Genomic DNA, 25,510 nt, shown 5'->3' on the forward strand with positions numbered 1-25,510 from the left:
TACATAATTATATAAGTTGTCATCTTAGATTAAGGATTAGTCTCCGCTGCGCTCCAACTAGATACCGCAGGCGTAGTCGCAAAGTGCGGCATCTAATACTACGCTCAGGTGGGCGTACTCGAGCCAATCTCGAACAATGTGTGACGTTGACGTGCCACATCTTCTTTTAAACTTTGCTAATAAGTTAAACTAAAATGCAGGGCTGCGTATTAAAACTTTGTAAATATCATACTACAAGAATTAAGAAAGGCACTGGAATCACATAATCATCAGTAAGCATTTTGTATTTTATTAATTTCAATGTAAAATAACACGAAGCGTATGTTACAAAATTTGAAAGATGCCATTGAGTGTTAAGATGCCACGCACACAAGCATCTAATAGTTGCCGTAATAAACAAAGAATTGTTCTTAGGCAGTGCGATATCTAGTTGGAGCGCAGCGGAGACCAATCCCCAATCTTAGGTTTTCTTATAGGTCAGTTCAACGATTTCAACATGTATTGCAATGCCATCTGGAGAAAAAATACTGCAAACAAATTAAATTTTCTCCACATAAACCACTTTAATAACAATCAATTAAGCAATGTATGCCTAGATGAAAAACAAAGAAACGTTTACTTTTATTTATAAGAAAATAACAGCCAATCTCAGAATTTCCTCTTAAATTATTAAAATTGAACGCAGCTTATCGAAACTTGCTTATTACAAATCACGTAAAGTATCGCGAAGATATTGCGAAGGACTTAATAAATTAATCACATAAATTAGTTGTTTAAATAATTTACATGTCTATTAAATTTAAAGCAGCAAACCGCGCCCACTTTACTAACAGCGAATGTGAAAAAGTATGACCCGTTCTTACACACATGATATTGCTATATAAGAGTTTGCGGGCACACTTTGCTCTCATTTCAATTTACGCTTTGCCAAATACTATACTTGTGATTAGTTATCAATAAAGTGCGGTTATTGATAACATAGAAAATAATGAAACCTGTAAGTTAAAAATATTATCTTAGCTTTAGCGTTCCATGTAAAAGTACATTACATTAGTACCTACATGTAAAATAAAACTTAAGTGTCTAGTTGTAATATAACAATAACAGCTTTTTACACAATTGGATAAGAAATTACACGATGTTGCGCTTAAATAATTAACCATTTAATTCATAACAAACGTATGATTAAATATTTAGATTGCCATGTATCTACCTAACCGAAATCTTTGCAAAGAAATTTTTTCGTCTTTTTAAAATAAATTGGTAGTTTTATATAAAATATTTTAACACACCTAAGTTCTAAGAATAAACTTAACTGATTTGTTTTTGTTTTGATGCAGGTTGTGCTTCTACTTGCTGTCCTTTCGAAGACCTTCGCTTATCACGATCCAGATCTTAATTACCATTTGAGTAAAGTGCAAAGTGTGCAAGGTTGCGGTGATTCCGGGTATTACTATCCAACTCCAGCTGTGCAACTCAACGCTGCACCTCAACCTCAATCTCCAAGGTTCATAACACCAAATGTACCAGCGCCCGCGCCGAAATATAATGCATACTCTCAGTCAACTCTTTTCCAACCGGCATCGAAGCAGCTAACATATAAGACAGAACTCAACCATCAGTCACCTCAAACTTTTGGATCAGAATCAAATGCACAGAGCGAACAACACGGATATGCAACCTCGGAAGGCCTTTCAACAGTTTCACAGAGAACAATTATTCCATCACCGACATATGCACAAGCACCAATAATTGCTAAAATCACTGCAGCGCCTCTTCACGCAAGATTCACCATATCTCCAGCATACAATATTTACGGATCAGACAACATAATATCACAACATGCATCGAAAACGACAGGATCTCTCGCGAAGGCGTCCCTGAATTCTTACAGTAGCGCTCAATCAACAGGTCCAGTTGTGTCTCAAGTTTATGTTGCACCAAGAGCTCGTTACGAAACATCGCCAGCTTTAAAAGGGCAGGTTCAATCAAGTTCAGCCACATCAAGCCAATACAATCAGGGATATTTGTCAAATGACTATAGTTCCACTGCGAATCAATATTTAGGTCAATCAAACTATATCCAGGAGGGACCGTTTTATAGAGCACCTCTCCAATCAAATAATGGTCCTTCTTTGGCCTACCTGCCAGCCCCTAGCCCGGTACAACCATTGAGGACATTTGCTGCACCATCATACAATTCACAAACAGTGATAAAGCACAGTCAACCAACGTCTTCTTTACAGTATTCAATCTCGCCTTCGGTCCAATACCAGCAGTATCCAACGCAAGCAGCAAAGGCAACAATTGTCCAACATTCAGCACCATCTGTTATCCAACATGGACAAATACAAGTTCAGTCCGCTCTTGTATCTAATGTTGCTTCATCAGCTCACGCTACGAAAAATGTGCACACAGAGTTTTTGGAAAACTATGTAAGTAAATATTTATTATCTAAAGAACATTTGTAGCTAATATTTCCACCAAAAACTAAATATAATTATTAATAGACTACAACAGTGAGTATAACGTACTGGTGCTAAACCAACAAAAAAAAACATGATCACGATTCAAATTCAATTATTTTTTCATTAATTAATCATTCAATTCAAACTATTGCTTAATATTAAAGCGCCCTCTCTTGTTTATTTAACAAAACTATTCAAAGTACATAGTGATATATAAAATTTAAAAACTTATTAAATAATATTAATTTTATCAAAACAATCAAGAAGTTTCTTGTTACACATAGGATTAATTCTGTTTCGTTTGTGGATTGCCTGAATTAAATGTAATGGGCACTGAACGGCATAAATGTATTTAATTCAAAATGTGTATTTTGATCGTATTTATCAATCGAGCAATTGCTCCAATATGCCCCATAATTGCATCTATTTCGTAGAACTTACTTTTGTTTTTTATAAACACTAATAGGTATGTGTATTACGCCACTTTCCTGCAACGCAGTTTGATGACGTGATTAAAATAAATCGGTGACCATTCGGTGCCGTTCGTAATGATTAATAGATATACTTTGATAACTAATAGCGAATATAAAGTATTGCACATTTTCAAACAGAGTTATTTTTAGTGTAGAAAATATATTAGTTGGTGGTGTGTTTTTCTATTCGTTGAGGATGCTTTCTGATAAGTAATTGTAGTTTGTAACCCAATTGTTTCAAAGAAATTGCCGAATATAGGTGAATTTGTTTTACAAACGTTGAAAAAACACAAAGTACAAAATATCTCTTGGCGTTGCGTAGAGGCGTCGCTTCATTGTGTGTCTTCTACCGCATTTATCACGTGTTCCAAAGAGCTGTTTAACCTGAATCCTGCCGCCGAATTCCACCTTCGGACGATACGCCACAAGTTAGGTTATCATCCCCACCATCTGGATGTGTGGCGGTTTCAAGGAGCTTTCTCCTTCGTACTACAAAGCTGTGGAATGAGCTTTCTTGTGCGGTGTTTCCGCGACGATACATGGGTACCTTCAAAAAAAGCGCGTACACCTTCCTTAAAGGCCGGCAACGCTCTTGTGATTCCTCTGGTATTGCAAGAGAATGTGGGCGGCGGTGATCACTTAGCACCAGGTGACCCGTACGCTCGTTTGTCCTCCTATTCCATAAAAATATATATATATATATATACTTAAAGCCCTCGAAAAATACTAGTTAGTATGTCAGTTGAACAATTATTAATATATGCTTTTTTATTTTTGTGTTGCACAAGTTGTACATTTTTTAATAGGTAGATAAGGTTTGGTTATGTAATGACTTGCCGAAATATATATTTGAGGCAAAATCTTATCCAAAATTTAAAGCTAAATTAAAAAAGCACTGTCAAACACAAAAGATAGATTGTTGCCTTAGAACATAGCGTGTTTTTAATTTATTATTGTTTAAAGTCTCCGTAACTAAAAAATTTATGTTTTCTTTTATATTTATTTAGAATTATTGTTCTCATGTAAGTGAACTTTTGTTCTTTTTGAGAAATAAACTCTTTAAACCTTAAACCTTATGTCGGTGGGGGGAACGTATTACAGACCACTATTCACATATAAAGTCTTCATAATCCGGATTGGTCTAACCAGGTTCAGTGCGAGAAATTTACCAGCACTGGAGAAAATTGCAAATTCGCCGAGACTTCTCTGTCAAATAAACAAACAATTGTTCAGCTTTTGCATAAAATATGTATCATAATACAAGTATCATAATTTGGTACGAAAGCCCCATAACGCAAAATGTAAACATTTTTGATCATAGCATATTTGCATTCGCAATACTATGGTAAAAGAAAATTATATTTTTACTATTGCAACATGTCCAGTATTTAGAAATGTTTATCTCCAAAGATCAAACTCTTGGTGAGGTTAACATGCATTTGTAGGTAGTTGTTAAATCAACTTGCGAAAATTTAGCGTTGATTGTTAAACAACTCCTTAAATGGTTACTTTCAAACACTGCACTTCAATTAAGGTTTAAACTGAACTGCATGTTGTAATGCAATTTGCTTTAGCATCACAATACTCCGACAATACACCACGTATTTGCAATCACTGGATCTTTAGAAACAGTATTCAGTTGTTTTAAGAAATTATTTCAGCATACTATTGCGAAATTTCATACTAATTCAATCGAAGGTATTATAAATGACGTGCTATACACGTATAAGGACATGTCATTCGCAGTGTGATATCAGAACGGCAAAAGACGGGCGAAAGTGTGCTTAAAGACAATGTGAGCACACTTTTCTCCTTAGTCGTGCGTCATCTGTCATTTTCCGAATCAAATCTGAACTGTATAAATGTTTTACATTGCTGCTTATTGTCCAAGAATATTTTAAACAACTGGAGTAAATGCGGCAATGTATATATAGATATAGCAGTCGAAGCTTACTAAATAATTAAGTAATAAGTCACTTATTACTGTGTAATTTGTGGCATGTTCCATATTTCAGCTTTATTTTTATACGACGTGATTTGTCTATATGTATAGGACGTCATTGGTATTAATAGACATATCACTGCATTTTACTATGCTTTCATTCATAATATATATAATAATTAAATCAAGCAATCTGACGCATTAAGGCAGAAAATATAGTTACCTGTACTTGCTTCTAAGAAAGTAAATAAATAGTTCCTATTTACATTAGCCTTGTTAGAAAGCCTAGAGTTTCTCAAAAATTATAATTTTTTTCATTAGATATCAACGGTATTAATATAGTATCAAAAAATATCTCCAACAAATTTGTTTGTGTAAAATATCAATCACTTAAATCTTTGCATGTTTCAGGACGCGAACCCACGGTATGCCTACGAATATGCTGTCAACGATCCCCACACCGGTGATGTCAAGCATCAAAAAGAAGAGAGAGATGGTGACGTAGTGAAAGGTATACTTTTTAAATTGATTTCTCTCTTCAAATATCCAATGACACATTAATTATGGGAGAAATAGAGGTCAAGAGGTCGGAATGAGTCTTGCGCAGAACATATGCCCTTGTGCAGGACATATGCCCTTGTGCGGATAAAGGTAATAACCAGATAATGCCAAACTAAAATCGAGATCGTAAGTGAGAGCTGACACTCTGATGAATCACAACACCCACCATGCGGAAGTGAAAATGCGAAAGATGTCATTTTAAGAGTTTATTGCGATACATGAGTACCTCCAAAAAAGCGTATACAACTACTAAAATGGCCGGCAAATCCAGTGATTTGCCTGGTGTTGCAAAAGTGTATTAGCGGAGGCCATCACGTGACCCTCGTGGTACGCCTGTTTGTCCTCAGAATACATAAAAAATGCCAGTCTTTAACCACCAAGTATGAGGTTCTCTTGGTTGTACGTGATTAGAGAGCTGTCACAGTTATGTGCGAGGCGAGTATTCGAGTTCACATATTAAGGATGGAGAGTATAGTCCACACTATATTTATTTATTATTATAATTTATTTACTACCCTCCCAGAATGTACCCGAATCGCAATGCTCACACCGAGAAAAATATGCAATAATTCCGGGTTCGAACCCGGAATCTACGACGCTTGAGAGTCTATTGTAAATATTTCCAAATTCTGTATTCACACAATTTATTATCTTGCCCGCACAGTAATTTCTTTTTTTATATGTATATTAGTATTATAAATTCTTAAATTGGTATTAAGGTGAAACAAAGAGTACTTTCAATATATTTTCAGGCGTTCTTAGAACAAGTTAACTGTGTAAAACAGTCTAACATTTTACTTCAAAATCACTACAATAAAACAAAGTCCTCCGCCGCGTCTGCCTGTCTGTTCGCGATAAAATCAAAAACTACTGCTCCGATTTTCATGCTTTCATCTCATAGCATGATTCTCGAGGATGTATTTAGTATATTTTTTATGGTATATCTATATTTATTACTTTAGAAATTTGTATTCATTAACAATATTTGTTGGAGGATACGGGAAAACATCAGTACTTTCGGAACTTTTAACGAAAACGCTGTCTAAACCCTTTGAGATATAACAAAATTTTGTATTGTGGGATTGTGTATCTTATATAGGTCTACAGAAAAGTCCGTGAAGGAATATGTTTATCTCTTAAGGATATCTTTAACATACTATATACATCTTAATACTTTACAAAGTTAGCAATAATAAAGTGATAATGTAAAAGCTGTTTATACAAATACGATATTAATCCTTATCTTTTATATTTTAAATAAGTTAGATATTTTACTCTTTAGCACCATTATTATTATGACCCTTGCCTACTACATAAAAGGAATGGTATTTGAAGGGTATGATCATTCAGAAATACGTTTTTGTTTCATTTTTAACTATTTAAATAAGATTACACATTTTCGATAGCTTTACACTACATTAATCCCGAATACTTACATCATATTTTTTTTATTGACAGAACAGCCTCTATCGGGTCAGCTAGTATTATAATATCATAACTTTTTACGTAACACACACCCAGATATGTCGTAATTTCAATGTTATCAATAATGTCTGTATATTCAGGTCAGTACTCGCTGCTGGAAGCGGACGGTTCAACACGCACCGTGAACTACGTTGCTGACTGGGAAACTGGTTTCCATGCCGTCGTACATAATAGTAAAGATAAACATTAAAATATTATCAGTACGAATACCATACACAGATATCAAAGAGTAGAACGATTCATTTATATGGATCGAATTTTGAACTCGTTCGTCCTAACTTAGAACTTTATATACAACTACACTAATATATTTGTACTTTTATAGATTTAGATGTACATTATGTAAAAATCAATATGTGGAATCAAAGCATTATTTTAAGTTTAAAGTACCTTCATACAGTACTTAATATTTCATACCTTAAGCACAATATAGAAAAAAAAATATGATTAAAGGCTTACTCTAATCATAAAAGTAATCATTTGTTTTCTCAAAATTGATACAGTAACTTGAAAATTCCTTGCCGCTCTCAGACACGGCAAAAACCAGTTCAAGAATCCCTCCCAGTAGGTATTCCTTATTTGCGCTCTTTTAAAAATATAAACATTAACTACTTAAGTATTAATTTCAATTGACAGACTTGAATACGACTTACTCCTGCAGAGCCATTTAAAAAAAATCAGAACATGCTTTTCGCAATCTCTTCAGTACCTTTGTTTTAATATATTTTATTTAAGTGTGTAAATATTTGTAACGTTGAATAAGTATCCATTATATTATCCTTTGCGTTATTAATGTATGTAAATAAAAAAAAAATGAATTTAGTTTTATTATTTCTACTTGTAATGATGTAATGTTTATTGATGCGTGCTAGTCGACATACTCAAAATATTAAACACAGAAATAGTAGATTGGCTGCACAAGTTGAAAACTAACTGAAATCTTGTGCAATCTAATCGTCATCCATCCTATATGAGCAAACCATATTTTCAATCAAAAAAAATTGTTGTTCTGCTAAGCAACAGAGATATTAAATGGCATAATAATTTATTATATTATATATTTCAACTTACTACCTATTTTATGTGATTTTTTCACTTATCATGTTCATATTTTTGTATGGAAAAGGAAGACAAATGAACATTCTCTTGCAACACGAGAGGAACGCGCTTTTTTTTTAAGGTACCCCTTTCTGATCGTCCCGGAAACACCAAACAAGGAAGTTCATTCCATAGCTTTGTCAGATCATGTCAGACCGCCACTCATCCAGATGGTGGGGATGATATCATAACTTGTGGCGTGTCGTGCGAAGGTGGAATTCGGCTGGAGGAATCAGGTGAAACAGCTCTTCGGAAGACTCTCTGTGATAATTGTCGCTACGCAACGCCAAGTGACGCCCAGAGCACTGTTCTGTGAACGGCTGGATCACTCTGGTTCCCGACAATTCGAGCTGCTCTGCGTTGAATGCGGTCAAATGATGAATGAAAAGCAAAAAAAAATGGGGAATTTGATCAACGATCTTATTAAAAACAAACTTAAAACTGTGATAACTCCCTCAAAGCTTGTCATCAACTCTAAATTAATAACGGATTTTATAGAAATTTGTGAAGAATTTAACAAATACTTTTCAACAATCGGCACAATTCTGGCAAATCAAATTCCATCTCACTCTCATTACACGCAAAAAAACACTACGTCTTGCTCAAGTGCAGATACCACAAAGCCATCACTTTTCTCCCTAGAGCCTTGTAGTGTAGATGAAGTCAACCAAATAATTGATCAGCTTGATCCAAATTGTAGTACTAGTGTAGGTGGTCTTACTACAAAAATGCTAAAATGCATCAAATCGCTCGACCCACTAGTTAAATGTTTTAATCATCTCATGCTTATCGGCATCTTTCCTGATAGTCTGAAAATTGCGAAAGTTTGTCCTACCTATAAATCTGGCTTAAAATCGGAACCGGGAAATTATCGACCTATATCTGTTCTGCCCGTACTATCTAAAATATTAGAAAGAATACTCCATAAACGATTACAAAACTATCTTAACTCAATAGACTTTCTCTCCAAACATCAATATGGTTTCAGATCACAATCCAGTACAGTATCTGCTACTATAGATTTAGTTACTAAAATAAAAACAAACATTGACCAAAAAAATATAGCTCTAGGGATTTTCATCGACTTAAAAAAAGCATTTGATACTGTCAGCCACACACTTTTACTACAGAAATTAGCAAATCTGGGTATCACAGGAATAGCTCTAAAAATTTTTGAATCATATTTGAGTCAACGACAGCAAATTGTTAAAATAAATAATCATCAAAGTAAGCCTTTATCACCTTTGTACGGGGTGCCTTAAGGCTCAATCTTAGGACCCCTTTTATACTTAATTTATGTCAACAACATTCATGAAATAGGTTTGCACGGACAGATTACGCTTTATGCTGATGACACTTGCCTTGTTTACTTTGGAAAATCAATTAATGAACTTGTTTCTTTGGCACAGGCCGATCTTAATACTATTTTTCAATACTTTCAAAGTAACCTTTTAACTATAAACATATCTAAAACCTCGTACATCATCTTTAAAGCAAAAAACGAAACTATTCCTCCTTTCACACATTTAAGAATAAATAATCAACAAATCGAAGAAAAAAGAGAAGAGAAATATCTAGGCCTCATTTTGGACAGTGATATGGCATGGATTCCACATATCGATAAAGTAAGAACAAAATTATCATCTCTAATTGGTATGTTGCGAAACATTGTCAGATCTATTCTACGCCGTGTCCGATTTACAATTTACAACTCACTAGTTAAACCACACCTATTGTATCTCATAGAAATATGGGGCTGTACTGCAAAGTCGAAATTAGTTAAACTACAGACAACACAAACTAAACTACTAAAGCTACTGTTTTATTATCCCTACTTAACTTCAACTGAAAAAATCTATACAGAAACAAAAATTATGACAATCAGACAATTATACACACACACTACATGCTTACTCATTTACAAGGTTTTAAATAAAAAAATTCACACTAACACATCCTTCTTTAAAAAAAGGAATTTAACCAGAACTGTTACACGAAGAGCTAGTCATATTGAGCTGCCAATGGTGAGAAGTAATTATGGAAAACAGACAAATCCTTTGAGGGAGTTCAGATATATAACAACCTGCCCTCAGAAATAAGAAATGCTAAAACATTGACTTCTTTTAAAGCGAGCCTTCAAAGGCACATACTCAATAATTATGAAATGTTTCAATAACATATGTAGGTTGTTTTATGTCTTATCTGTTTGCCTAACATTGAATTGCATTCTGTACCCACCATAATCATTGTTGTTAAGTACCTACTTTGATTTGTAAAATATTAATTTCTCATGTAAGTGACAATAGGTCTTAATGAGAATAAAGTTATTTAAACCTAAACCTAAATGGATCGAGCTGATGTGCCAGACCAGAGATGACAGCAATACTTCATATATGGCCGGACCTGCGCTTTGTACAGCGCTAGAATATGGGCCGGCTTGAAGTATTGCCGTTCATGTATCTTAGTAGTTACGTATTAGCTCTACAGTTATTTACAAAAATAAATTGTGTACTTTATTACGTTGATTCTTGAAGTATAAATAACACGGAAACCGAACGAAATTAATTCAAAAAACAAAAAAAAACAGAGTATTGTACGTTCCGAAGGACACCGATTCAATAATCGTAACTAGAATTAGATTAATTAATTAGATTGTATAAAAATACGCAATTATTTTTATACTTTTTAGTGCATATTATATCTATAGTTTTGGAATAGTGTTTTTGAAGTCGGTTGTTTTTTCGTTAATTTTTTTTTATATTATACGTCAAGATTAGTTGTCTGGACGCTCGCGAGTGGCGATTCAAATAGGCACAAAATTTTGCTGTCAAACATATGGAACAGCCTGTCCAGTAGTATTTATACAGGTTAGTGGAAATCTCGATCCATTTTTTATCTATGTACTACCTTTCTACCAACTCGAAATATTTTGAACACACAAAAGTGTATCATGTATATTCGGTGCGAAGCCACCCCTTACTTTCCCAGCTTTCCCTGCACACTTGTATTCAATTGTTTTATTTCATTCGCATTATCGATTATAGTAAACGATATTCCATTTTATTCGTACTAGAACGAGAATCAGAATCGACGAGATTTCTTTATACGTTAATTGTAATGAATTTATTTAGATACATTTATTGAATCAATCATCTGGTGCAAGTGGCTTGGTGTTCAATTGTTTAAACTCATTCACATTGAATTAAACTTAATTTTAAGATCTCTCGTCTTCTTGATTGTGAATTAGGCTTTTTTAAGTAAAACTACTTTAGAATCGATGTGATTTGAAACTCGATGTAACGAAAAAGCGAAACGATAGAGGTGCCGTTGACAGCTATTATTTATATAAGTATTATTTTGGCTGCCGCGCCAAATAATGATTATAACAATATGGATATCCTATCTGATGCTCTCGGGGGTGCAGAGAACGAATTTGAAATCCAAGATGGCCGCCGCGCACAATTATGTTTTCAACAATATGTATATCGTATCCGAGGATCTCGAGGGTGCAAAGAACGAATTTTGGATATTATTTTTGGGGCTATACGTAAAAGGGGCTATGCGTGGTGGTTATAACGATAACAGTAATGCCAAGCAACTAAAAGGCATCTTTCGGAAATTGTTTTGCCACATGGAACTAAAATCGTTGAAATCAGGAAACTGTGTGCTAACGAACACGAACACGAAACACTAGAAATCGTCAGTATTTTGATGTGTTCTTCTTTACTGCATAATATTAATACAACTACCTCATCTTCACGGACCGATGATGCACATGAGAATAATAATAATAATAATAATATTGACACACTTTTTACACAAATTATCTTTACAAGACAACGATATATTTAATATAATATACATAAATTCATATAAACATACATAAATACATTTAAACATCCTTGACTCGGACACAAACATCCATATTCATCATATAAATGCTGAAAGAATGAAAGTGACGTTTATATTTGAGATAACTAAAAAGAAAATGGAGGCATAATGTCTCATTTACTAGATCATAACCAAGGTTGTGAATATATTATTTCGAAAATAGTTGGATATATAGCTGGTTTTGTGGTGAGATCTCCACATCACCATTTAAAATGCATGGGTTGCATCGACTTGTTAACTGTGAATAGTAAGAATGAGAACCACAAATTAGCAAGCTCACGAGATGGAGTTGGATTAAATATATGCCTCAAACGACGTATATATATGTGGTTTGTAAAGCTGCAGAATTTGTAATACATGTAATATAACTGTTTACATTAAAATATTAAATATTTTTTAGCTTGGTGAATGATAGTATCTACACCTTACATTTATCCTGATACTCCCGATACTCTATATACATCTCAGTCTCTCATAGATACCCCTGATTAAAAATACTTATTGAAAATGATGAATTTTGAATTGTTTTCAATTATCCTAATTCTTTTTTTATGTATTTATAAATATAAGAGTTTACATGAAGTGACCGTTTATTTTTTTAATTATTTTTAAAGAGTATTTTTACCTAGGAACTTTTCAGAAGTTTCACTTCTACCGTGTATGACTTGCACGCAGACTCACATTTTTTATATGTATAAATAGAAAAATATGTTTTTTAACCATATCTCAACTTAATACAATCTTGCTCAGAAATTCCCGTCTCTGTTGACGGGAGCACTTGAATGAAACATTCGGGCTACAAACTGTGGCTCGAAAGTCACACAACTCTACCGTTCCTCTTGTTGACATATTGAGAGGAAAGAAGCCTTGATTGATACTATAAATGTTTTAAATTAAACATAATTAATATATGTAGGTAGGTATCTCAAAATAACAAATCTGATAAATGTACCTATATTAAATTGAAACTTTGACATTGAAAGATTGAAACTCACATCAAAAACCCTTAATGTGTCTGTCTGTCCTTCTGTTCTAGCTAATCCCTAATAGAGGAATTAGGCGGAACTTTTACTGGCTTATACAATGAGGAGTTACTAAGGCTTCTCCACTTTTAGGAAATCAATTAGGGTAGCCGGCACTAAAATTGAAACGAAAATGTCGGAAAATCGCAGGCAGACGTTTGTAAATTATAAACTAAAGGTGCTAGAGGATAGATACTTTTGATATTATTAGATATAAAAACAATTTTAAATTGTATAAAACATTTATTTAAGTATTTTATCACAGCCAAGCACCAATAATTGTTATATTAATTCAATTCTTGTATAATATATACTAGTCAAAACAAAATAAAGGGCCACTTGATTTTTTTGGCCTCGCTAGCGATAATTTATTTTTTATGCATTCTCAAGTAGCTGATACTTTATTGTGGTGTTACCTTATTTTTTTACACACTTTTTTTGAGCATTCCACCCGCATAATTGCTTAAAGTGGGTAGTTTTAGATAATTTATTGCAACCACTTGATTCTACCCGATATTAAGACGGATTTCAACTCAGTCAAATTGACGATTCTCTCAGGAACACTGTAAGTTTCGTTTGACTAGTGGCTGAATTAACATTTTAAAAGTTATGCCGAGAATTCGAAGTCATATGGACTTGCGAACCGTAACTAGGGCCGTAACATTGCTTCAAGAAGGCCATTCGCAGCGTTCTGTGGCGTTGCAGCTGGGTTTTTCCCGGCGAGCGATCCAGAATGCTAGGAATCGTTTTCAAGAGACTGGGAGACTAACCAGGAGACGGGGATCTGGCAGAGTTCGAGCAACTACAGCACAGGAGGACCGCTACGTGCGCTTGACTGCGCGTAGAGAACGCTGTATAACAGCCCGTTCGTTACAAAACCGTTTGCAGCAGGCGACCGGTACACGTGTTAGTGATCAAACTATTAGAAATCGTTTACACGAAGACCAGCAGTTCTCCAGGAGACATGTATTGCGGATACCATTAACAAGTGCTCATCGTGCAAACCGATTATCATTCGCGAGGCAGCATCTGGCGTGGGATATGAATGATTGGAGGACTGTATTGTTTACGGATAAGTGCAAAGTTAATTTTTTTAGTGATGACCGTCGCATTAGGGTCTGGAGGCGTGAAGGTGAGCGATTTTCGGATGCTTGCATCCATAAAAGTGACAGATTTGGGGGCCCCAATGTTATGGTATGGGGAGGAATCTCTATGTCAGGCAGAACCGAGCTGGTAATTCTAAACGAAGGCACAATAACAGCTCAAAGTTACATCGAGGAGGTCATAAGACCCCATGTGGTCTCATATGCACATAGAATCGGCGCAAGATTCCATCTGATGCACGATAATGCTCGCGCTCATACAGGTAGGGCCACCAGAGAAGCCCTAGAGGAGGCTGGTATACAGGTGTTGGCCTGGCCTGCAAACAGTCCGGATCTAAATCCCATTAAACACATGTGGGATTTACTGAAATGCAGTGTTCGAAGCACAAACCAACCCGAGCACAATGAAAGACAGCTAATAAACGTTCTGAAATCAAGCTGGGAACAAATTCCTCAAGAAACAGTGGTTCACCTGGTGGAGAATGTACCTTCTAGGCTTCAAGAGTGCATTAGTAATCGAGGACGGCATACTGGATATTGAGGAAGGTCATAAATCAAGAAACATTTTGTTTTTTTTTTTCAGAATTTTTTTCCTCACTAATTATTTTTACAAAAATGTCAATTTTTTGAAAAAGTGGAGCAAATTTCTTTTTTTAATGGAATGCCTCATTATTTTATGCTGTCTACAATAAAAATCAATCAATTTATCCAACTGAAACATTGATCAACCTTTAAACCTCAAGAATTCATGAGAATACTGTAAAAACGTGGTGGCCCTTATTTTGTTTTGACTAGTATATTATCTATAACTTCGAATAGTGAGCTTAAGCAATCACCAATTTTTTAACTTCTTTTCCACCATAATAACACTTAGGACATGTGTAATCAGGATCGGCCATTTTGTTTGCCTGCAATTAAAAATTATGTGCCTTATAAGCCATGTGAAAAAATCAATATTTATAGTAAAATTCTAAACAACAGAATAATATCCTACACGCACTCACAATATTTTTTCTATGTCATACTTTATTTAAAAATCACTAACCACATTCTTTATGCGACAATATTTAAAAAAAATCCGTTTGCTAAATCAAGCACTAACTTTATTGTTGCGTTAGGTGTTAAATAATCAAAACAAATACTTGCGCATTCTGTTTTAAAAGCTTTTAAACTCAAATTATGTCGGTAAAATTATTGGACTTGTCACTGACGATTCTTAGCTTTCGCCGCCGTTAGGTATATTTGGATACGGCGTACGGACTTAAGCATCGAAATAACGTTAGTGATAAGAAATAAGATAAGTCTAGGATTAAGAATGCGCGGCAGTGTTCCGAAGAGCTGTTTAACCTGATTCCTGCCACCGAATTCCACCTTCGCACGACACGCCACAAGTTAGGCTATCATCCCCACCAACCGGATGTGTGGCGGTCCTCCACAGTGCAGTTTTCAAGGAGCTTTCTTCCACTTGCTACAAAGCTGTGGAATGAGCTTCCTTGTGTGGTGTTTCCGGGACGATACGACGTGGGTACCTTCAAAAAAAGCGCGTACACCTTCCTTAAAGGCCGGCAACGTGTGATTCCTCTGGTGTTGCAAGAGAATGTGGGCGGCGGTGATCACTTAACACCAGGTGACCCGTACGCTCGTTTGTCCTCCTATTCCATAAAAAAAAAACTTTACTACTGGTTACTAAAACCTACTTTTTAAACCGACTACTGTTGAGATTTATCTACTATTTTTTTCTAACCTCCTTTTTTCCTCGACTCCTCTTTATTAGACCAAAGGAGCCAAAAAACAAAAAATATTTTTATCAGTCTGTCTGTCAAACATATAATAGCATTTGATAGATCCGTTACTGAAATATAGGTACACACTATTTTACTACAGGAACATAATATCTTATTGCCATTATATAGATAATTTAAATATCATGTGGAAAACAAAGTCAAGTGTATAAGCTATAATATAGGCTTCTATATAAAATAATACAATACCTGTAAACAATAGTAACAAAAGATATGAGCACAACCCATAACATGTGGAATAACAGGTTTCTCGGAGCAACAGGCGCAAGTAGTGTGAATAGTCATTCTTGCTTCCTTCGGTGTTGTCACTGTTCGGACATGTTTTCTCCACCAAACATACTTCAATGTCTTAGTCAATCTTTGCCTTAATCCAAACATGTTGACTATTGACAGTACTGTACCAATCAATTCCTACAAATTATTTACTTGATTAGTACAAATATATAGACTGGGAATATAGTACATTATAAAGAATTTTGAAAATATTAGCTTTGTTACATTGATGGCGGGTGGGCGATCGCTCATAGGTCGCTGGCATTTAATGTCGCCTTAATATAATATTTCAAATAGTAATGCTTATCTACTGTACATTTTATTTCCATTTAGATTTCTCCATGTTTCATCTAAAGCTCATAAGACAGGTATATAAATAACACAAGCAATATTGGAAATTATATATTAATGGGGAAGTGGGACCAAGTGATCCTTTTTAACAACTTAGTGATAAGTTCCCATTATACTATCTACAGATAGAGATAATTTACTACCTTCCACTGTCAGTAACTAGCAGTCAATAATCTGAAGCTATTCCAATATACCCAGTAAGTCGACTTATATTGGGACCCGTGAATTTAAATTTCCATACAAACTTCTATTGCTAGTGAGTCGTGAGTAAAAGTCGACGATAGTTACGATTTTTATCTGATGTAAGAGATAGACTGAATATTGGGAACGGCCGTTAGGGACTTGCTTTGATATTTGTAATAGTTGTGAGAGTATATTTATTAAACATAATGTAATTTGTAATGCTAGAATTCATTACAAATTGAGAAACAAAAGAATGTGACAATTAAAATAAAATGAATAAGTAATAAAGAAATGACTTACAATGAAATTATGCCACAAAATTTCTCTTGTCCATGACAAGTCTGTCAAATCTTCTCTCACTACTTTATCAGCGGTCAATTGTAGGCCCAGAATTGAATCAATAAATGTCGGATGTTTTCCATTTTGGATGAAAAAAAGAAAATTTACAATATCTCCAATTGACTGAAATATCTCCAACTTGTATAGAATATTCTGCACCTTTGTGTTACACGTAAAACTATATAATAATCTGTCCTTAATGTATTTAAGTCCAACTGTGTAGCCATAATACCAATACAGTTTACTTTGTGATATATTATCAGCTTTGTACTTCAATGATAACATTTCTTGGCCAAAGGTGCATTTTTTGTCATACACAGAGTATTTGAATATCCATGATCTAATTAATAGTTCCAACTCCGGTAAAACTGGTTGTAGAATCCCTGGCTATTAAATAAAATAAACACTGTTCATTAGGACCCAATTACTAAGTTGTGTAGAGTATAAATAATTAGGTTGTAATTATATAAACAAATGGAATAATGTATGACAACAGAATTAGAAATTCTCTTTTTACCTCCAAAAACTTAGTTGCTTGCAAAAGAATATTTTTTAAGAGTTCTTCAAGCTCTTCATCCAATTGCAATGAATCCAACTAAAACATAACCAATTATACTTCATATTATAAAAACAGTACATGTATTCAAATATATAATTGATTTATTATGTAAGTAATAGTAACTAACCTGTGTAACTCTAGGTATATAAGTCAGAGACATTATATGTATTTAACAAAATATTTTGATTTCAATTATTCCAATAATTTCATGAAACTGAAGATTTTAAAAATATTGTTAATATAAATATTCAAATTAGTGCTCACAGCCTAAGTGATTATCAGTATAATATTGAATAGTTAATACTCATCCCAATTCCCGACCAACTTCAAAGATTAAATTTACTGTACCAATTACCAATTGCCCACAGCCAGTAGCCACAACCACAACAGTAAATAAAATACTATTAAAAATTATACATAATATAATCATATCAGCTCATATCAATATTAATTAATAAAATGCATAGTTAACACATGTTGAACAAATAATAAGTTTTAACAATTACATTCTCTTCTTTACTAATTATTACGGATATAATATTATCATTCGCAGTCAAAGAATAGTTTTAGTTTTTACCAAAGAATATTTTTACTCTAATGTTCGGCGTTCGCTCAATCTGAATTGGTCAAATAAATATTACATTACGTAATACGTATCCTATTTACATCCTCTTTGAACAGTGGAACGGCAAAAATAGGCAAGTGTGCTTATCATATAGCCAATGTAAATTGTAAGCACACTTTTCTCCTTAGTCGTGTGTCAACTGTATGTCAATCAACAAGCCTTGAGATGCCCAAGTGTGCCATAAAAAAGTGCTCAAATAATACGTTAACGACGCAAAAAAAAGATGGTGTAACTTATCACCGGTAAGTTTATTTTATTTGTTGATTGGATTGCAAAAAGGGCAAATAATATAGTAAAACGATTATTTTTTTTATTAAGGTACAACTATTGACAAATATTCCTTTCTCTCCCGCATGTCAGAAAAAGACAGGTGAAACTTGAAAGAAAAAGTCACGCGACCAGCACATCATTAGTCAGAAATGATAACTATAAAGTATAAGTTTTTTTTAAAAGCTCGGTGTACAATGATTAGCCATAATTCATTTTGTGTAACGCCATTGCCGGTGAACGTGAAAGGCTTACAAGAACGTGAACAATTACAAATTAAAGTTATTTTCATGCTATCACAGACGTATTATTACTCTAGTGATAATTGATATTTGTTTCACATGGCAAATCTGTAAAAGCTATATTTTTCAGCTTTCCCGAAGACGACATAATGAAAGAGAAATGGCGCCAGTTGGTAGCAAGAGAAAGAAACGAAGAATTTTACAAACCAAATAAATCGAGCGTCATTTGCTCGAATCATTTCCTCGAGGCTGATTTATATATCACCACCAAAGGTTTTAGGCGTTTAAAAAAGACAGCTTTTCCGCACCTTGAGGTCAGTAGTGACAAATTGTTATGAAAAACTTATCCCATTCAAGTTTGCCGGTCACTTATTATGTACACAGTCTACACAACGATAGCTTCTCTTTTGTGGCGAGTTGTACATGGAGTCTTTCCTGAATTTTATTCTAGTTATTTTTTTATTCAATGAATATCCATAAAATTATTTGATTAATAATTATTTTTTTAAGTTTGCTGATGATCATGGACTGAGTCATCATAGAAAAATAAGTCAAGAGGAAAATGAATCATTTGAGCAATTGACGCCAGCACAGTATGATTTCGTAAGTATACTAAAATATATTAAAATTCTCTTATCTCGTTCTGTATTGCTCTATTTTTTTACTAATTTACTAATTATCTTTTAAAGGAGTTGACTGCTGCGACATCAGAACCACGCTCATCGCCTATAAGAGAAGTTATCAGTCCCGCTCATAAATCTACGGTGTCATCACAAGAAGGATTAGATTCAGGCTTTGATACACCAAGAACATCACATTTAAGGAAAGAGCTTAGAAAATGTTATCAAAAGTTGCGTTTTAAGGACAAACAAGTTATGAACCTAAAAAAACAAAACAAAAGACTTATTAAAGAAAATTTATTCTTGAAAAAATCGATGATTCTCTTAGCGATGATATAGAAAAAGCAACTGAGAACAATGGTGAATGAACAGTGGTGAGAATACATTATAAAAATACTATCGGTTAATATGCGAGAACCTTTTACTACGCATCCGCCTGAACTTCGAAAATTCACTCCTACCTATTTTACTCCACTGGAGCATGTCAATATTTGCGAAGAATATTAATATATATAATATAAAAGCCTTCATCCTATTACGTTGTTTAGGTGGTATCGAAACGTGAATGCAGAACCAGGTTTCAATGATGAGGCTTTTATGATTATCTGAGAAATCCAAACAATTGTTGGAATTACTCACATGTTCGCTCATATGGGTTGACGCTAAATGCGAAGGCTTTGTTGACAGGGGAATTGGTATGTATGTTAAAGAACAAAAAACTAAGAACAAAAAATAAGATTAATGATAAATGTTATGATGGTGACATTAATTACAAATAAATTTCGTTTTGTAAGAATCACTGTGTTATTATTAAATTTTGTTTTGAAAAGTTACAAAGTGGAACTGTAAACATCTCTTGTACCAAAAAAAAAAATTCTCCGTTAAAAATTAATACTTTGGATGTTTGCTTATAATAAATATATTTTATGGTATAACAATTTAATCTGCATCCTTAAAGTATTTGTATAAAAGATTATTTTTTTACTCCGTTTTGTATTTTGACATATAAACTGTATAACATCAAAATAGCCCAACTAATAAGGAAAAATAGACTATATGCACAGTCCTACAGACTACCTATAGTTTAGTATGAAAGTAAGTCATTTGAAATAGTAGGTACCTAGTAATTACTTACAGGATGGCGATTGGCGGCGAAGTATAATCCAGCTAAGTTAGGAAGCAAACAGTTGTTAATATCGTATTAGATTTCGGCTATCACCTTATTTTACAAGTTTATAGCCGTCATCTGTCAATCTATCAATGACAATGACTGCACGTTTTATTACTTAATCGACAATCGAGCGCTCGTTAGAGTAAAAGTGTTCTGTGACTGTGGTTCTGTGCGTTCCTCTCGTTAGAGTAAAAGTGTTCTGTGATCGAGCGAATCGCTTTTTTCATAGAGTTTCACTAGGCTGATTGGCATTCACTAAAATCGCAATATTATTTTCAAGCAAGTAGCAACATATTTTAGTCAAAAGTGATCATTTAAGACAAAAGTTAAATAGACATTAAAGTCTTCAGGATGGTTGTTTCACCATTAAGTCCCGCCAGTGATTCCCAAAGCGTAGAAACGAAGAAGAACAATAATGAGATTAAAACATCTCAGTCTGTTGCAGATACTAGAGCTGAATTAGCTGAATTAGTTAAACGAAAAGCTGAAGTAGCTGTGAGTAGTAACTAAAAAATGTAATTTAAGAATAGTATGACTTTAATATTATCATGATTAACACCTATTTTATTTATAGGAAACATTAGCAAATTTGGAAAGACAAATATATGCTTTCGAAGGATCTTATTTAGAAGACACACAGCTCTATGGAAATATTATTCGAGGGTGGGACAGATATCTAACTACAAATAAAAGTACCAACCCTAAGGCAGACAAGCGCAACAGAAAGTTTAAAGAAGCAGAGAGATTGTTTTCGAAATCTTCTATTACTTCTATGGCTGTTTGTTGAAAATTATGAATTAAATTATTATCATGTCATTTTTATCATAATTTTTTTTAATAATTTTATCTCTTAATTTTTTTAGGCAGTTAGTGGTTTAGTTGAGGCTGGAGAAACAAAAAGTAAGTATAAAACAAATTCAAATATTTTTATTCAAAATAGGATGTGAAATCACTTATTGAAAGTCAAAAAAACTACCACCCATTCCAAAGTGAATGCCTCAAGCCTGAGAAGAATGGGCGCAACAAACTCAGCGGCCTTTTTTTTTCATCAAAAATATGTTTTACAATTAAAGTAACATTGTACAATTAAACTTATTATTTAATAGCCTGAGGGAGGTCGCTCCATTCCCAATCTGTGGTATCATTAAGAAAGTCATTTATGTTATAGTAACCTTTACCACACAAACATTTTTTAACAATTCTTATGAATAACGTAACACCTTTGCTTTTAACATTTTCTGGGATCTTGTTGTAAAAGCATATACATCGCCCCACAAAAGACTTACTAACTCGACTTAGCCAAGTAGTAGGCATCATCAGTTTATGTCTGTTCCTGGTGTTAATATTATGATTATGACAGTTTCTGGCAAATTCACTTATGTGCCTATGAACATACATTACATTATCAAGAATATATTGAGAAGCAACAGTCAAGATGTTAATTTCTTTGAATTTTGCTCTCAATGATTCCCTAGGACCTAGGTTATAAATAGCTGCGAACATCTATGATAATGAAATGATGCTATTATTTATAAGTAATTTTTAATTTTAGATGAAAGAAACAGTGAAACAGAATCACATATTAATGAAGACTCTTCTGACACTCAAATAAGTACTGGCTTAAGTATTGGGTCCTTGAATCATACTACTATACATGGATCTACAGAAAGCTTAGCATCAAAGTCCTCAGGAAAACAGCAGAGTAATGGCAGTATAGATAAAAGCCCATCTATTGGAAAACCTTCTCAAAAGCTTCCTACTACTAGCATACTGCAAAAATCATTCTCAAGTGATTCTAAAATCATTATGGGTATTGGTCTTGAAAGCAGACCAGGTACTCCAAAAGATAAAGATATTAGTGTGAGCCTCTTAAACAAAGGAGACACAACACCTCACTCTTTGAAACATAAATTATCGAACAGCAGTAGTAATAGTAATGTTAAAAAAAACAATAAAAAGGCTAGACTACGCTAGAAAAAAGTTACAATGAACATTTAAATTGTATAATTATTTTGAATCTGCAAAAACATTGATGTCGCCAGTTCTGTAAACTTTAATAATGATCACTCTAGTTAAAATATATAATGCTGACCCAAGTAATTAAAAAAAAAAACAATAATTAAAAATTTTCGGATATAAAAAATAGATGCAACCGATTCTCAGACCTACCAAATATATTGTACTACGATTATTGTATTTGATTGCCATCTTGCAACCCTATGGCAAATTTGAGGATGGAACAGAATAATATAAAAATCGGGATCCAAAAATAGTTGTAGATTTTAGCAGGGCGAAAATTTGAAGTTGTCTGTATTTTTCAATACTGAATCATATTAAAGTAAAAATAAAAAAAAATCCAAAAAATAAAAAATATATATCACCGTATCATTTAGAGGTATGAAAAAAAGATGTTGGCCGATTCTCTTACCTACACAATGTGTACACAAAATTAAAAAAAAATTGGTTCAGCCGTTTCAGAGGAGTTTGGTAACAAACACCTGGACACAAGAATTTTATATATTAGATAGTATCCTAAAGAAGTACTTTTTACATGTATTTATAATTACCAAAAAAAAACCATGTTTTCAATAACATAATATTGTTAGCTCTAAATAATTAATAAGCTCTTAATAAGAATGACAATCTTCTTGCCATTTCTTCTCTAAACTTTTCACATCACACATTAATTTTTTGATTTATAGTAATGATTTTCTTTTTGTTTTTTGAAGCTTAATAATTATTGTTAACTATACCTAGATTATTATTACCTATTGCATTTTAAATGGGAGCTATGATCTATATACCTACAAGTATGATGACAAAACAAATGATTTTGAGGCGCAATCAATCAACTACTGAATGTACCATTGGGGTCATGGGTAAAGTCCAAGGTAGTAGTTAGGTAGGTTTTTTATTTGGATTGCATTGATATTTTTTTGTGAAATTTAGTGATAAGTAAATATATGTTTTACAACTGAATTTTGAGTTTGATTTTTGAGTTCTACAGTTTTGAAATTTTTGTCGGTCTGTATGTCCTTTTATAACTCAAGAACACCTTGCATGATAGTGATTTGTGTGTAGTAAGATGTGACTAGTTAATGCATTGGCTATATAATCACTTTATTCTGCCGGTGACCTCGTTCGTTCAATTTTTATATCTTTGGGAAACCGGGATCTAATGGGATAAATTTCGGGATTTAATGTTCTAAAATATTCTACTTTGTTCGCATCTACAAAACAACTTAAAAATGTCGGGATTAAATGTGAAACCTCATATTTAAGATTTGTGTAAAATTTCATAATTCGCTGTGTAGCTAAAGATGGGGTCCCACGGCCCGTGTTATAACAGAACAGATCGCACCAGGCCATTGGGAACAGTCGCACCCGATGCAGCTTGTTGTAGCCCGTCCGATCCGGCGGCGATAGGCGTGGCTCGATCCAGCCTGGCCTGTGATAACAAGGGCCGTGGGACCCTTAAAGAGTGAAAGCATAACAAATAAACTCACGAAATTTTAAATATTTTGAGTTCAGTTTTGCACTTGTTTAAGTTTGTACGCTTAGTACAACCACCTCATGCATACCTAATAATAAAAAATATATTTTATAGCACCGCCCGCTACTTATCGTAATACTAAGAAATAATATTGGAGAAATTAGAAATTGCATGTGTATTGTAACAACATGTGGTTGCATTAATGATACTCTCAATTATATGATGTTTGTATACCTTAGGTAATTAAAAGATATATAAATTATAAACCTTTTTTGGTAACAGTTGTCATTTTATTATTTTATCATTCTGTGTCTGTGGATTAATGTCTGTGTATTAGATTAGATTAGTAAGTCTATCATTTGTTCATATTTGCCATCTAATAAAACTATGACTTACCAAAAACACGTTCTATGGACATGTTTTTGTTTGTTTTATAATTGAAATACTTTAAGAAACGATATGAGAAAAATATACAATCTCAGCACATTTACTGAGATACGTAAATGCCCTGTGCTTCCCCGGTGCGTAAGAAGAATAGTGTAGTCCCAGGCCCAAGGGTGTCGTAAGAGGCGACTACGGGCTTATTGAAAGTGGGAGAGTCACGCTACCGTCTTTTGACGTCAGCACCATCGGGCCAGACTTGTCCGGGTAACTTACCACACTCGCACAGAATACCGGCGTGAAGTAGCGGCCTAGTGCCGCTATGTTTCGCATAGGTTAGTGTCGAGGACCGCCCCCCCCCCCCCCCTTTGGGCTTCTCGAGAGCTTATGCAAGTGGACCTCCAGCTCCCTCACTGGGCGCAGCATACAAGTTGTTGTCGACCGTTTTTGCTCGAATCCCAAGCCCGTGAACGCTGGAGTACCCCAAGGCTGTGTGCTATCTCCCACGCTGTTTCATCTGCATATCAAAGATATGTTGGACACCGCCAACATACATTGCTATGCAGACGACAGCACTGGTGATGCTCGGGAAAACGTTGACCAGTGCCGCGAGAAACTTGTGTCTTCTATCGACTCCTCTCTCGAGAAGGTCGCGGAATGGTGTAAATTGAACCTCGTCCAATTTAACCCCCAGAAGACTCAAGTTTGCGCGTTTACCACTAAAAAAACCCCATTTGTCGTATCACCGCTCTTCGACAACACTTCCTTTAAAGCCTCGCTTTGTATCGGAATATTGGGTCTCGAAATCTCGAGCGATTACCAATTCCGTGGCCATCTGGAGGGCAAAGCCAAATTGGCTTCGAAGAAGCTGGGCGTCATCAATAGAGCACGGCAATACTTCAAGCCGGACCACATTCTAGCGCTCTACAAAGCGCAGGTCCGGCCACACATGGAGTATTGCTGTCATCTCTGGTCTGGCGCACCCCAGTATCAGCTCGATCCATTTGACCGCGTGCAACGCAGAGCAGCTCGAATTGTCGGGGACTCAGTGCTCTGTGAACGGCTGGATCACTTGGCGTTGCGTAGAGACGTCGCTTCATTGTGTGTCTTCTACCGCATTTATCACGCATGATTCCGGCCGCCGAATACCACCTTCGCAAG

At 34.4% G+C, this 25,510-nt stretch overlaps 3 protein-coding genes across 4 annotated transcripts; 2 read left to right on the forward strand and 1 right to left on the reverse strand.

Moving 5' to 3' along the window:
* Positions 1-921: 921 nt before the first annotated feature.
* LOC126968211 (uncharacterized) lies at positions 922-7,751 on the forward strand. Its single transcript, XM_050813074.1, has 4 exons — positions 922-997; positions 1,341-2,435; positions 5,295-5,394; positions 7,010-7,751. The coding sequence occupies exons 1-4, from the start codon at positions 989-991 to the stop codon at positions 7,117-7,119; spliced, it is 1,314 nt and encodes a 437-aa protein (XP_050669031.1). The 5' UTR covers positions 922-988; the 3' UTR covers positions 7,120-7,751.
* A 5,412-nt stretch (positions 7,752-13,163) lies between these two features.
* Positions 13,164-18,265, reverse strand: LOC126968229 (peroxisome biogenesis factor 2). 2 transcript variants are annotated; one of them, XM_050813102.1, is made up of 6 exons: positions 18,128-18,265; positions 17,678-17,764; positions 17,509-17,586; positions 16,953-17,378; positions 16,035-16,256; positions 13,164-14,951 (listed from the first exon to the last, which is right to left on the reverse strand). In XM_050813102.1, the coding sequence occupies exons 2-6, from the start codon at positions 17,708-17,710 to the stop codon at positions 14,868-14,870; spliced, it is 843 nt and encodes a 280-aa protein (XP_050669059.1). In that variant the 5' UTR covers positions 17,711-17,764; positions 18,128-18,265; the 3' UTR covers positions 13,164-14,867. The 2 variants fall into 2 exon arrangements, with proteins under 2 accessions (XP_050669059.1, XP_050669061.1); XM_050813104.1 differs by having other exon boundaries at positions 13,164-13,247; positions 14,839-14,951; positions 17,678-18,223.
* Positions 18,266-20,590: 2,325 nt separating this feature from the next.
* Positions 20,591-23,454, forward strand: LOC126968230 (chromatin modification-related protein MEAF6-like). Its single transcript, XM_050813105.1, has 4 exons — positions 20,591-20,970; positions 21,050-21,253; positions 21,339-21,375; positions 22,028-23,454. The coding sequence occupies exons 1-4, from the start codon at positions 20,827-20,829 to the stop codon at positions 22,447-22,449; spliced, it is 807 nt and encodes a 268-aa protein (XP_050669062.1). The 5' UTR covers positions 20,591-20,826; the 3' UTR covers positions 22,450-23,454.
* Positions 23,455-25,510: the final 2,056 nt, after the last annotated feature.

This window comes from Leptidea sinapis, chromosome 15 (assembly GCF_905404315.1).
Source record: "Leptidea sinapis chromosome 15, ilLepSina1.1, whole genome shotgun sequence".
NCBI lineage: Eukaryota > Metazoa > Arthropoda > Insecta > Lepidoptera > Pieridae > Leptidea > Leptidea sinapis.